Here is a 12,238-nt window from a genome sequence, read left to right as displayed (position 1 = left end):
CCAGAAACTTCCAAAATGATCATACAGCCCAGGCATCAAGGAGCGTTTATGATTGTGATCACGGAGGGCCCTCAACACCTGAATCGGTTATTCATCATTTTGTTAACGATGACATGCGTCCCTATTGAGAGCCAGTTGCTATTCCCAGATCCTCTTGCTACCGTAAAATCCGCCAACGGAAGCTTGAAAGACGAAGCCATCTCTGAGTCCTGCAGATGTCCATGAGATGGCGGCAACTCGGCGTAAAGTAAGTGGGCAGAGGCCACCTATACTGCCAATACCAGAATCGACAACCGAATCCCAGCCCGGTTATGGAGAGCATGGGGATCATTCCATCTCTTTCCTGTCCGATCTTCCGCAACTTAGTGTGGCAGCGCCAGTCGTTAATGACAAGCGACAAAGCTCATTGGTGAAACTGGATATCCCAGTGAGCACTACCGACGAAAGCTTAGGGTTTGGACTTGACCTGGAATTTGACCGTGTTATTGAGGCCCAAAAGGTTGCGTTTGACCATTTTCTTTCCCAGCAGCCCCGTTACCCTACCACCTTCATGGACACAACCAATACGAACATGCAACAATCATCTTTGTCCAATTTGATGCCATCTGAAAAGAGAGAAATTCCCTTAGATTGTGATAGTATTGCTAATAATGTTACAACTCGACAGAGGGGCTACCTCATGAGGCAGAATACCAAAGTTATTGTCGCTAGCAGCAACGCAGACGAGTCAACAGATGCGAACGATTCACCTGTGGATGGCGACCCAAGAGGGACAAAATCTGCAGGAAATTCTCCACGCAAACCAAGCCAGCAGACCTGGACTACCGAACCATGGAATGGAAAAACGAGACGCCAAAGCATCAAGCTAGCAGGTGGCATGCCAAAGAAGAAAGCAGTTCCCGGATCTGTTCCTCCATTGCCAGGACAAGAGAGCAATGCAAAGCAAGAAGACGGTGTGGACGAACACGATAATATTCCAGGAGAGGAATTTGAAGAGGGCGATGAAAGGGGGCGACTGTTTGTCAAAGTCGTTGGAGTGAAGGATTTGGATTTGCCGTTAGCACGAGGTACGAAGTGATCACCTTGTATTGAGATGACTGGCTAACTTTACTTGTAGGTGGCCGGTCCAGTTTTGCCCTCACTCTTGATAATGGCCTTCACTGCGTAACAACATCGTGGCTCGAACTTGGCAAGTCTGCTCCCATCGGCCAAGAATTTGAATTGGTCGTTCTTAATGAGCTTGAGTTCCAGTTGACCCTTCAAATGAACATGGAGGAACTCAAAGTTAAGCCCAGCCAACCTGTTGTGTCGTCGCCTGGAAAGCCGACAAAATCGCACAAGACCTCCACCTTCAGTCGTGTGTTCGCATCCCCGAAGAAACGGAAGGAGTTGGAACAAAAGCAGCAACTGGAAGCCCAGCAGCTCAAACAGCGGAAAGCCGAAGAAAAGGCTTTGGCTGAGAAAAAGAACCCATTGGATGCGCTGCGTCATTTAGTTGCCAGCGATGGGAGCTTCGCTCGTGCTTACGTGTCTCTAAGTGATTACGAGAAAGCGGCTTTTGGAAGACCGCTGACCGTCGATGTCACTTGCTTCAATGAGTGGGCGACTGACCCAGTTAATAATTCGAAGAACAAGCGATCAATGGCTAATTCCGCAGGATCTGGCATGCAACAACGCCCCCCATACAAGATTGGCAACCTGGAACTTCAGCTTCTCTATGTCCCTAAGCCGAAGGGGGCCACGGATGATGATATGCCGAAGAGTATGAATGCGTGCATTCGGGAGATGAAAGAGGCTGATAATGTGGCTGCGAGAGCGTGGGAAGGATTTTTGTCTCAACAGGGTGGTGATTGTCCGGTATGTTTTACTATATTTCGTTTCCTTCCATTTCATTTCGAGGGGTTTTCGGCTAATAGCTGGATGTTTCTAGTACTGGCGTCGACGTTACTTTAAACTTCAGGGGTCGAAGCTTACAGCGTACCACGAAACTACTCGCCAACCTAGGGCTACCATCAATTTGGCGAAAGCATCCAAATTGATTGATGATAGGTCTACATTAACCCAAAAGGAGACGCCAGGGAAAGGCGGTCGTCGACGTAAATCAGCTTTCGCGGAGGAAGAAGAGGGCTACATGTTTGTTGAAGAAGGGTTCCGCATCCGGTTCGGCAACGGCGAAATAATTGATTTTTACGCGGATAGTGCCCAGGAGAAGGAAGGCTGGATGAAAGTCCTTGCCGATATTGTTGGGAAGGGACAAACTGCCGGTGTCGGTGGACAGCCCAAGGCTTGGACGGAGCTTGTTCTTAAGCGGGAACGTAGCATTGCTGCTAAAATTAAAGCCGCTGGTCGCGGTATGGGACAAGGTATCGGGTCCCATCCACCGCCGAGTCCTACGAAGGATCAGTTTGGTCCACCGTTAGTGGGAATGGGAACCACACCAAAACCCAAACATCAGCATAACCTTTCCCAACCTGAGGCCGGAAAACATGGTTCTAGCCACCAGAGGAAAGGATCATTCGTCTACTATTGACGGCTCACTTCTCCTTTCAATGCCCTGTTTTTTCTAAATCTCTTTCAATTTTCATTTCTCTCGTTTTCTCATGCTGGCTCTGAGTCCATCTACACCTTTTATATTAGTGATTTTTAGTGATTTCCCACTCAACATCTGTCTGCTCGTTTTTTCCTTTTTCTCTTTTTTCATATGTTGTCCTTTTCCTCCTCACCGATATCTTCACTCCCATGTGAGGGCAATACGAGGGCACCCTCTCTTTTTCTCTTTTCTTGGACTGAAATATTCCGGAACCTCTTTGTTTCCTTTGAAATATGTCCTACATCTAGCTTTTTCCTTGTCATCTTTCTTGCCTTGCCTTTTTTCCTTTATCTCTTCTACGTCCTTTAGTAACGTTCCCTTCCTTCTTGTGTCCACATTGTTTTATTTCAGCGACGAAGAAAAGATTGAAAAATAACAACTCGAAATGTCAGCGAGATTTGAACGATTATTATGATGCCGCTGTTTTTTCCCTTTTGCTTGAAATTCAGTTTTTTTTGAACCCCTTTCACACCGTACAGTAATTTGGGCCGTGGATGGCCTGATTTACTACTCCCGTGACTGATTGTCTTTTTTGCGTTCTGTACATTGTCTTTTTGACCTTTTGTCAACTCGTATCTGACAGGTTCCATAATGTGGAGGATCTGGGTGGTGTCTGCTGCGGCTGACTTTTTGATAGTAAATATTGTTGCGTTGTGACTTTGCTTCTTGTAAATGTACTGTCTTATGATATAAATGGAAGAATTCCTTGCTTTTTAACATTCTTTTTAGCGGCAGGATGGAGGTGTTATGGAGTGCGGATCACTGAAACGGGTTGGAGCATGGGGGTTTAAATTCTGCACTAGGGAGATAGTACATATTTCCTTATTTCCATGGTATAGAATCGTTTTCGAGAGTATTTCCCACCCTGTGCATAGTTACATATGTGTTGAGGCAATGACATCTACATACCATCGGCACCAGGGGGCATGTTTCCACACACAAACACGCACATGCGTGCAATCACCCACCCTCCTCTCCACCGTTGACGAGATCATCTTCGGATTCAGATTCGACTTCTTTCAATGCCGCCTTTCCGCTCATGGGTGCTTTGGCAGAACCTCCGCTTGGTTTTGATGCAGGTATTCCTCTTGAAGTTACGAAGAGGAAGGCGTTGCCTTGGAAGGTGTCGATGTGGTTGAAGAAATTCCCGAAGCTGTGTACAGTTTACCGTTAGAGAGGATATGTTTTGTAGAGCCCAAAAAATGTGAAACGACCGTTGCAAAACAGGGCGTTAGGGAAATAGGGAAAGGAGAAGAAAAAGGGCGGAACAGAAAGGAGGTGAATAGATAAAGGGGAGGCGAAAAAAAATTGAAGCTTACGAATTCGACTCCTCCTCTTCACGGAATATTCTTTCATAAATCTCCCGCTGTTTAAACTCTTCAATCTCCTTCTCATATTTGGAGAAGTCTATCGGATTCTTGCCATACTCAACTACAGTTCTTTTGTTATACGAGTCAAAGATTGGACGTTCGAGTAGCAAACCTAGTCCAGGTGCTTTGGGGATGGCAATCTTTTGGTCCCCGTACGTCTCAGGGACCAGCTGGATATCACAGCCACAACGTACTATCAGGGCAGTCATGGCGACCATCTTCCGGATCTGATGCATCATGAAACTTTGGCCGTGTACCTTAAGACTAAGCCATTCCGTGCCGTTGATGATCAATGGCTCTCGCGAGATTTTGAAGGATTTTATGTGTCGTTTGGCCGATGCGTCGCGAAAAGACTTTTGGATGGTGTAATTGTGGAAGTTCCTTGTCCCGACGTACATACCAAGAGCATCGTTGATGCGGTCCAACCGCTCTCTTGGTATTCGATATGCCTTTTTTGCATCTATGTAGGCCGCTCGAATCATGCGAATAGCTTCGTTGGTTGTTGGCACTGTCTGCGCGTCTCCAGAGCTCAAGCCCTTATTCTCATTTGTTGAGGCTGATGCCTCTTTGCTGGTGACTGCACTATCTTGTTGATCGGACGGATCTAGTGGATCTTGTTCACCTTGGGAAGTAGAGTTGTCCGCTGGGTCATTACCAGATTTGATAATCAGCGCTTGCTTCACGCGATTCCGCGTCACTTCAGGTAGTCGTTCCAGTATGGGTTTGATATATTTCTCATCAATTTCCTCCCAGTAGTGGGCAACCTCTGCTTGCCTTTGCTGATAACCTTCAAGATCATTCTCTTGTTCAGCAATTTCGATTAGTTGTTGACCTAAGTAAGTGCTAGGATGTGGCGGTAGGAAGCAGTGAGAAGGTATTAAATATTCATAAATGCGCGAATCGCACAAATGATAACTGCTGAAACTTTTATTAGTTATTTCGATGCCCCATACCCTAATTTGCGGACTGAGATGTCCGTTTATTTTTTGCACTACATTGGGATCCTCGACAATAAGTTTCAGTGAGACAACATTGCCGGCGGCATGCACGCCCTTATCTGTGCGTGCGCATCGAACAAGTGACGACTTCTTAGGGTCAGTAGCATTTGCTTTTGATATTGCCCCAGCGGCGACGAAAGCAGTGAATAAATCACCTTCAATTGTCTTCTCAGTCTCGCTCCTATAGAAGGGACGTTAGATCAGAACTGCAATAAATTCACACAAAGTTTGAACGGACAATTGCATCCCCTTATATCCACTACCTGAATACCCAAGCATGACAGCGACTTTCTTTTTTGGGCGTCGCTGGTCTGCTTCAATATCCTCTTTGGAAAACTCCGTAGCATAGATAGGCAGCGCCTTCTCTCCATACTCTAATTTACGTCGCTTCGATTCCTGAGAAGCTTCGGCCTTCGCTCTTTTATCTGGAATTTGGCGGCTTGTGATTAGTTAGTGTAGGAAATGATATAGTGAAATCCTATCAAACAAAAAATAGCAGAAAATACCTCCAAGCTTTCCTTCCCAAATCTTTTCTCTTATTCTTGCGACTTCCTCGGCATCCTCCGCCGCCATTTGGTTCCTTCTTTCTCTCTGCATCGCCGTCGGGGCGTGGTTGTGAAACTTCCTGTTCCTGTGAATACCCTGCGGGGAACATGGCCTGCTGATCCGGCGCAGAGTTGCTTGGACGATTTGGGTTTGAGGATTGTTGCTGAGTATCCATCTTGGATATAGAAATGTCAGGCTGCCCATAAGAGCAGACCAATTGTATCAAGTTCTCAAACGGAGGGTTTCCTCGCTGGCGGAGTTTTCGATCAAGTTCCGCATAAAATTTAGTTGCGATGAAAATCCTTGATTAGTCAGCGTATCTCGATAACTAGTTAAAGCTAACTCAAAACAGACAATAGCCTTTTTTCCGCGACTTCACTACGACTCAACGCGCATCTTCAACAACCCTGGAGCGGATACTGTCTTCGTGTTGTTTGGCGGAAAGCCGCCTTTGGCACGAACACTATCCTACTTCTAGAAACACGTCTCATCAGCTTTACTGCTGCTGGAGTGTGAAGAATGATGGTTGTCAAATCGACTTAAGCTACCTTGAACGGAGGGCTCCCGTGTCAGTGATCATCGGCGGCCACTGAGCTGCATCTGAGCAGACTTATATCGCCTCTTCTGAAACTCTCGGGGGTCACAATAGCCCGCGTGCTAGCAGCTATGGATCTCGCGAGCAGCCTTATTCGCACTGTCGTCCGCGCCTTCTATGAGACTCGCCACATCCTTGTGATTGATGCTCTTTTCATACACTCGGTGTATGACTCTTTCAATCTCGCAAAAATTCTCTAGAATATCTAGCTGATGTATTTTGTAGCCTTCATCCGGAAGACCTCGCGCATCTTCTTGGAATGCAGCAAAAGGATCTACGCAAGCTCTGCGCTCGTTTGCGTGAAGACCGTCTCATTGCAGTGTATGGGAGAGTCCTCCATGAAATAACTCTTTGTCAAATGTTAGGGCTAACCTTGAGTTTGCTGAATTCAGTCATTCAAGGCCCGAAATTCGAGATGGTCAAACTCGCCCAGTGAATCGCGAATACTACTATATTCCCCTTTACCCTGTAGTTGACGCTATCAAATATCGTGTTTCTCGACTTACCTCGATTATCAAAGCGCAATATACCCCTACTGCGGAAAGGAAGGAATATGTTTGCACAAGATGTGGTGCGGAATGGACTCAGTTGGAGGTTCTAAGCCGGATCGGACCAGATGGCTTTGAATGTCATCGATGCGGTGCTACGCTAGAAAGGGCGGATGAAGTCGAGGGTGGGACCGGCGCTGATCGAACTGGCCATGAGAAAAACAGCAAATTAATGGCGCAACTGGATAAGATGCTAAAACTACTCAAACAGATCGATTCTGTTGACGTCCCAGAAAATGATTTTGAGACGGCGTGGGAACACAAAGTTGATGTTATACGAAATCAATACACCAACCCGACAAGGCCAGGAGTGGCCTACACTAGCAACCGACAAGCAGCCGTTCGAGGGATATCTAAAACAGACGCTTCGTCCTTGGAAATATCTCTCACTTCCTCAGCAGAGAAGAGCGCTGCTGAACAGGCTGAGGAGACAGCGCGGAAAGCTGCTCTAGAGAAGCAAAATGCGCTTCCTGTTTGGCATACACATTCAACAGTTAAAACCGAACCTGGCAATCTTCCGGTCAAACATGAACCAAATGGAATTACTGACGTATTCGCTATCAAGTCTGAAGTAAAGGAGGAACAAAAGCCAGACATTGATGCTCTTGATGACAAGGTTGCTGCATACTACGCTGAAATGGCGCGCGAAAAGGAGCGGGAGGCTAAAGACGATGTGAGCTCTGTTGAAGAATCATCAGACGAGGAAGAAGACGAGTTCGAGGATGTTGGAGTTGCTCCTGGCGTCTCTGAAATCCCGGCGGTAGCAGAAGGCAATAACACTCCTAAATTCCCTAATGGATCACTTAAAAGGGAAATGGAATCCGACTCGGGCAGTAGCGCTCCTCAAACTGGTGCTGCAACACCCGATACCACCGCAGAGGACGGCCCTCCTGCCAAGAGAGTTAAATTTGAGCCACAAGTGAAGAGAGAAGCCGTGTCTGACGAAGACGAAGATGACGAGGAATTCGAGGACGTCTAGGGTACTTTAAACTCCCACTTGAAAGAACTTTGTAACATACAATTATAGCGTTTGGTGTTTTTCGATGTTAGCCCGGTCAGTTTCTGTGCATTTAATGAGACAGAAACGTTCATTGTGTTCTAAATCATTGATGTTTCATTCCTTTTCCTTGATATGTACCTGTCCTTTCGTGACCCGCCTCGATGATGCATTCAGGCCTGATGCTCATTTATTTGTGATCATGCCGCGCAGTTCCTAAAAGCAAATGCGATTCTAAAGGTGGTGAATCTTTGGATAATATGATAGAATAGATTCTTGGTCTCATTTTAATTCAAGAATCAAATGCAATCTTGAGCAAAAAATCCTGTAGGCCCTGTGTTTTTCTCTGGTTCATCTCGAAACCTGTTAGAGTACAAAACTGCAGACATTAGTTTCCTCCTATACCAAGCCAGCGTGATACTGAGCTATCTATAGGAAAATATCGCACATTTTTGATAAGTCAAAGTCTCTACTCTGTAGAGCTTCATGAAACCTGCACTTCATCCATCTTTGAAGAACAACATCTCAATATACTTTTCGTATTAATTGAATAAGTGTAATGCTAGTTTTTAATAATACAGATGTGCTTCTTTGAAAACAGTCATACTTTTCTGAACTGAGAAGGTTATTTGTTTGGAGATTGTTTCAAAATATACGAACTGTAACCGTTTACAAAGGGGATTGAGGCCTCGTCTGAGCTCTCTGGGTGATTAAATCCTCTGAGCAACCAACACAACCCACTCAGACATTGCTCGAAAATTCATCGACACCAAACCCAACTTCATGAACAGAGGAGCCTAGGCCAACTGTAGCTCTCCGGTACTTTCTTCTCATGAATGAGTCGCTTGCAATAACACATCTCGAAAACATCATCAACTTTCCTACCTCTCAGCCCTTCGTAGGGAATGAACGCTGCCAGGCTCAACGCAGATTCTACGATGTCATTATTAACCGTTTCGAGACAACAGATACCAGCAGATGGCCTGAATACAGCAGCCCTCTGCTCTTGCGTCATTCTTCGGGATATCCTTCTACGCGCATTCTTCGCGTTTGTGAAATTCAATCCTGCTGATGAGGAACATATCGACTCGAGTGATGAGAGACTGGCAAATCAAATTGGCAAGGGCTTGGCCACCTTCGCAGATTTCCTGCTAGAGAATTTCTTTCTGCCACGTTTGTGTCCCTGTCCGCTGTCGGTTTATTCATCCGCTTCTGCTGATGTTGTTAGAGTCAAGGCTTCTGGTCGACACACCCCACAACATTACCCTGCACATTTGGGCAATCCAGACACATGAATTCACTGGGACACGAGAGCGGATATCGGACTTCCAGGGTCCTTGTCTCATCCGTGACCACCATCGTTGTGTGATTTCTCGCGTGTTTGATCAGCAAGAAATGGTAACTCGTCCTGAGAAATATGGAAATACTGTTCAAAGTGATGAAGGAACATACTCCAAGGACTGCAATCTATGTTCTTAGAAGTGGCCCATATCCTTCCAATTCCTTGGCCCGGACAAATATGGATTCGCAATCGGTGAGCATCAATGGCAACGTTGATCTTTCCGTTGGCTAATTGACATGGTTATGATGATTCCTCGATGATGACGTTTCGCCGGCCCCTAATCGATAGTGTCAATATCGACCAGCCGTTTCGAAAATATGTATGACCTACTCTGGACTTTATGCAGAGTAGAGAGTGTCGTCAATGAGTCGGCCTCGTTAATCAGCAAGGAGCAATCTGTTGCACCCACAAATGGTATGGGGCAAATTTACAGATTTCAAGTTGTAATATGCAACACAGCAACTGTTGGACCAAAATACATAGAAGGGTAGGAAAGAGAGAAAGAGAAAGAAAAAGAAAAAAGGAGCAATGGTCGTGAAGTTGAACAGAAGTGAAAAAGTAAACGTGTGGATTGCAAAATATATGGATCGAGAAAAAAATAAAACCATTCCATGTAAGTAGTCAATCAACTTAAAAAAGCTCATCGGTATGTATTGAATGTAAAATGGAAGAAAAATCGATGGATCAGAAAAAGACCCCATCATCCGTAACCGTATACATTGAAGCATATTAGGAACATAAAGAGTAAGAGGGAGAAGCAGAGTCCATAGTCCCATGTGTAAACGAAGATCTGATAGAGAAAATAACCCATTGTTTCATAACGTAATGTCATATGACTGCTGCTGGGATGCGGCAATGTGAGGGAGAAGGAAAATAATAACATACACCCCAATTTTCCTGATCCTTTAGTTGTATAATGCTAAAGATGACGAGAAACGGACTAAGAGCGTAGCATGCGAGACCAATATTTTCTTGTGAAGAAAAAGAACCCCCCTCACACGTATAACATTGATGGCCTCATCTTGCCTCTAAATACAGAAAACAGAGAATTTTAACGCCAGTTAAATGCAGCAAATGGGGAATGGGATGATGGATGGTGAAGTGAAATGGTCATTCAGCGGTCATCAATACGAAAAGAGAAAAAAAAGAACAATGGGATAAAAAATGCAACAAAACAAGTGGGAAGGAAACACTTTCACCTGGGAAAAGAGAAATAGAAAGAAATAAAAAACAGATTTTATACTGCCTTGTAAAAGGAAAAAATAGGGACATGAAAAGACTCCCCTTTAATCCGCCACTGCACAATGGGCGCCACAGCTTTCACGGCGACCCGGTCAGACCAACATCAGAATCGCTTCCCATCATTGAATTATCATCCCAACCATCTGAATGGAAGTCAGAACCTGAAGTAGAAAAGGCGGTATGGTGGTTAGAAACAAAACAATAGAAACGCAGACTAAACCAGAAAGAAAATGGGATAGCGCTGCTTACCAGAGATAAGTTCTTCCGGAACGTCAACGGCCAGCTGCTCTAGTGCGGAGATGACAGCTATTGAAAAGAAAGAAGTAGGTCAGTGTGAGCCTTCATGATGAAATATTGGGGGAGGTAATTTGTCATACTTGTAGCCTGTTGGATGAAATCCGCGTCGTCGCTGTCACGCTCATCAAAATAGACCTCTGTGCAATGCATGATCACGAGCGAAATCGTCTCCATCGACTTGACTTCAGGAGGCTGCGCGTCTGCAGTTGAAAGGTACGTCCTTCGCAACTTATCCACAGATGCCTGCGCCAAATCCCTGCCGATTTTCCTGTAAAATTGGCGAAAATCATCACTGATATCCTCATATTCCTTCGAGAAGAGAAGTTGTCGCAGGAAATCCAGCACGCCGTTTCTGACTGCCCTCTCTGGGTAATGAAGAAGTGTCGGCGCCCAGTCAGGTATCCGGTCGACCACCGAGCTCCAGAACCAGTACTCATCCTTTTTGGCTTTTTCGTTTTTGACTTTTACCAGCGACTGGAAAAAGGCTAGATGCTCGCAACCCCCACTGTCATTGATGGAATCTATGCCTTTGGACACGTAGTCGATGAGGTTGGTGATACGGTCCCCATCTGATGACATCTGGCAGAAAACTAATGTAGCGTCGAGGAAAGGAACACAGAGGTAGGCTGGAGAAGCCCGTAACCCTTCCTCTAGAACTTTGCAGATACTGTCCGTTAGACCATATTCAGGATCAGCGGCTAGAAAAACGCTCACTATCTTCCGTGAAACTGGTGGATTAGCTTGTTGCTCTAGGATTTTCCTCAAGAAAATCAGATCCTTGTTCCTTCCAACGGGTCGGACCAGCTCCGCTTCCGCCCTGGTAAGAGAATATTTGCCCACATTGCAGTCCCGGCAGCTATTGTTGACTGACGGTGTCAATGTGAAGTCGATGTGCGTCATCAAAACATAGAGGACCTCCACAAGCTTGGAGTGTGAATATTTGCGGCCTTTTTCAACAAGCCGGAAATAGTTCCCATATTGCCGTTTCAGCCGTTTGCTATCCTCCCTATCAAGCCAAACCATTTCCAGGCATTTCAACAAAAAGCCATGTTCAAGCATGACCTGAACAGGGAACGCGCCAAAATTAGCAAGTCCAAGGAGCAGCCCGAAATAATCGTCCCAGGCCCGCGAATATACGTGTAGGCAACCCCACAGCTCATCAAGCGACGTAACAATATTCTCAACCATCATCTCATAGTCTTTTCTGCAGCGAGCTAGTTCGTCATGGTCCAGAGATTCATCCTCTAGAGACGCCTGTAACCGTGCGACGGCAGCGATCAAAAGTCGACAGAATCCGTCACGGACAACGTTATTGGGACTCTTTAAAAGGAGGTCTCGAATACCTAACGGTCGAACTTCAGTCCAACCGAGCACTGCCATGGCCCCCTCATTACTTTCATTGACACTTCTCCCCAATTCGATGATGATGTTTTCAAATTCGGGCAATTCTTTAGACCTCGAGATGATCTGATCCAAATTGTCGAGGGCGAGGCATATGGCCGGTTTTTGGATTTTACTGAACCCAGATTCTTCCGTGGTGGAAAATTTTCTTGATTGTTCTAGTAGTGCACGGATGAAGTACGCATGGTATGGGTCTAACAGGCAGTAGGTCCGGATGAAAATTTGGTTCTCTAAGGCGATGTGATTTCCAAGCTGCATGCCCTTATCGACACTGACTGGTGCATCGCCGAGCGATGCCTCATACACAGATTG

At 45.7% G+C, this 12,238-nt stretch overlaps 4 protein-coding genes across 4 annotated transcripts; 2 read left to right on the top strand and 2 right to left on the bottom strand.

The window, feature by feature from the left end:
- Nucleotides 1–226: 226 nt before the first annotated feature.
- On the top strand, nt 227–2,530 carry HCAG_07355 (conserved hypothetical protein; the record flags this gene model as incomplete). Its single annotated transcript, XM_001537883.1, has 3 exons — nt 227–1,067; nt 1,118–1,857; nt 1,931–2,530. 3 exons carry the CDS (start codon nt 227–229, stop codon nt 2,528–2,530), a joined length of 2,181 nt encoding a protein of 726 aa, XP_001537933.1.
- Nucleotides 2,531–2,999: 469 nt separating this feature from the next.
- On the bottom strand, nt 3,000–5,679 carry HCAG_07354 (conserved hypothetical protein; the record flags this gene model as incomplete). The annotated part of the gene is made up of 7 exons (XM_001537882.1): nt 3,000–3,010; nt 3,063–3,299; nt 3,559–3,743; nt 3,910–4,739; nt 4,914–5,139; nt 5,197–5,397; nt 5,465–5,679. 7 exons carry the CDS (start codon nt 5,677–5,679, stop codon nt 3,000–3,002), a joined length of 1,905 nt encoding a protein of 634 aa, XP_001537932.1.
- Nucleotides 5,680–6,170: 491 nt separating this feature from the next.
- Nucleotides 6,171–7,626, top strand: HCAG_07353 (conserved hypothetical protein; the record flags this gene model as incomplete). Its single annotated transcript, XM_001537881.1, has 3 exons — nt 6,171–6,265; nt 6,325–6,420; nt 6,492–7,626. 3 exons carry the CDS (start codon nt 6,171–6,173, stop codon nt 7,624–7,626), a joined length of 1,326 nt encoding a protein of 441 aa, XP_001537931.1.
- Nucleotides 7,627–10,306: 2,680 nt separating this feature from the next.
- On the bottom strand, nt 10,307–12,184 carry HCAG_07352 (predicted protein; the record flags this gene model as incomplete). The annotated part of the gene is made up of 3 exons (XM_001537880.1): nt 10,307–10,389; nt 10,478–10,534; nt 10,606–12,184. 3 exons carry the CDS (start codon nt 12,182–12,184, stop codon nt 10,307–10,309), a joined length of 1,719 nt encoding a protein of 572 aa, XP_001537930.1.
- Nucleotides 12,185–12,238: the final 54 nt, after the last annotated feature.

This window comes from Histoplasma capsulatum, genomic scaffold (assembly GCF_000149585.1).
Source record: "Histoplasma capsulatum NAm1 scaffold_8 genomic scaffold, whole genome shotgun sequence".
NCBI lineage: Eukaryota > Fungi > Ascomycota > Eurotiomycetes > Onygenales > Ajellomycetaceae > Histoplasma > Histoplasma mississippiense.
The sequence above is the reverse complement of the archived record's forward strand: the minus strand, read 5'-3'. Positions and strand labels throughout refer to the sequence as shown.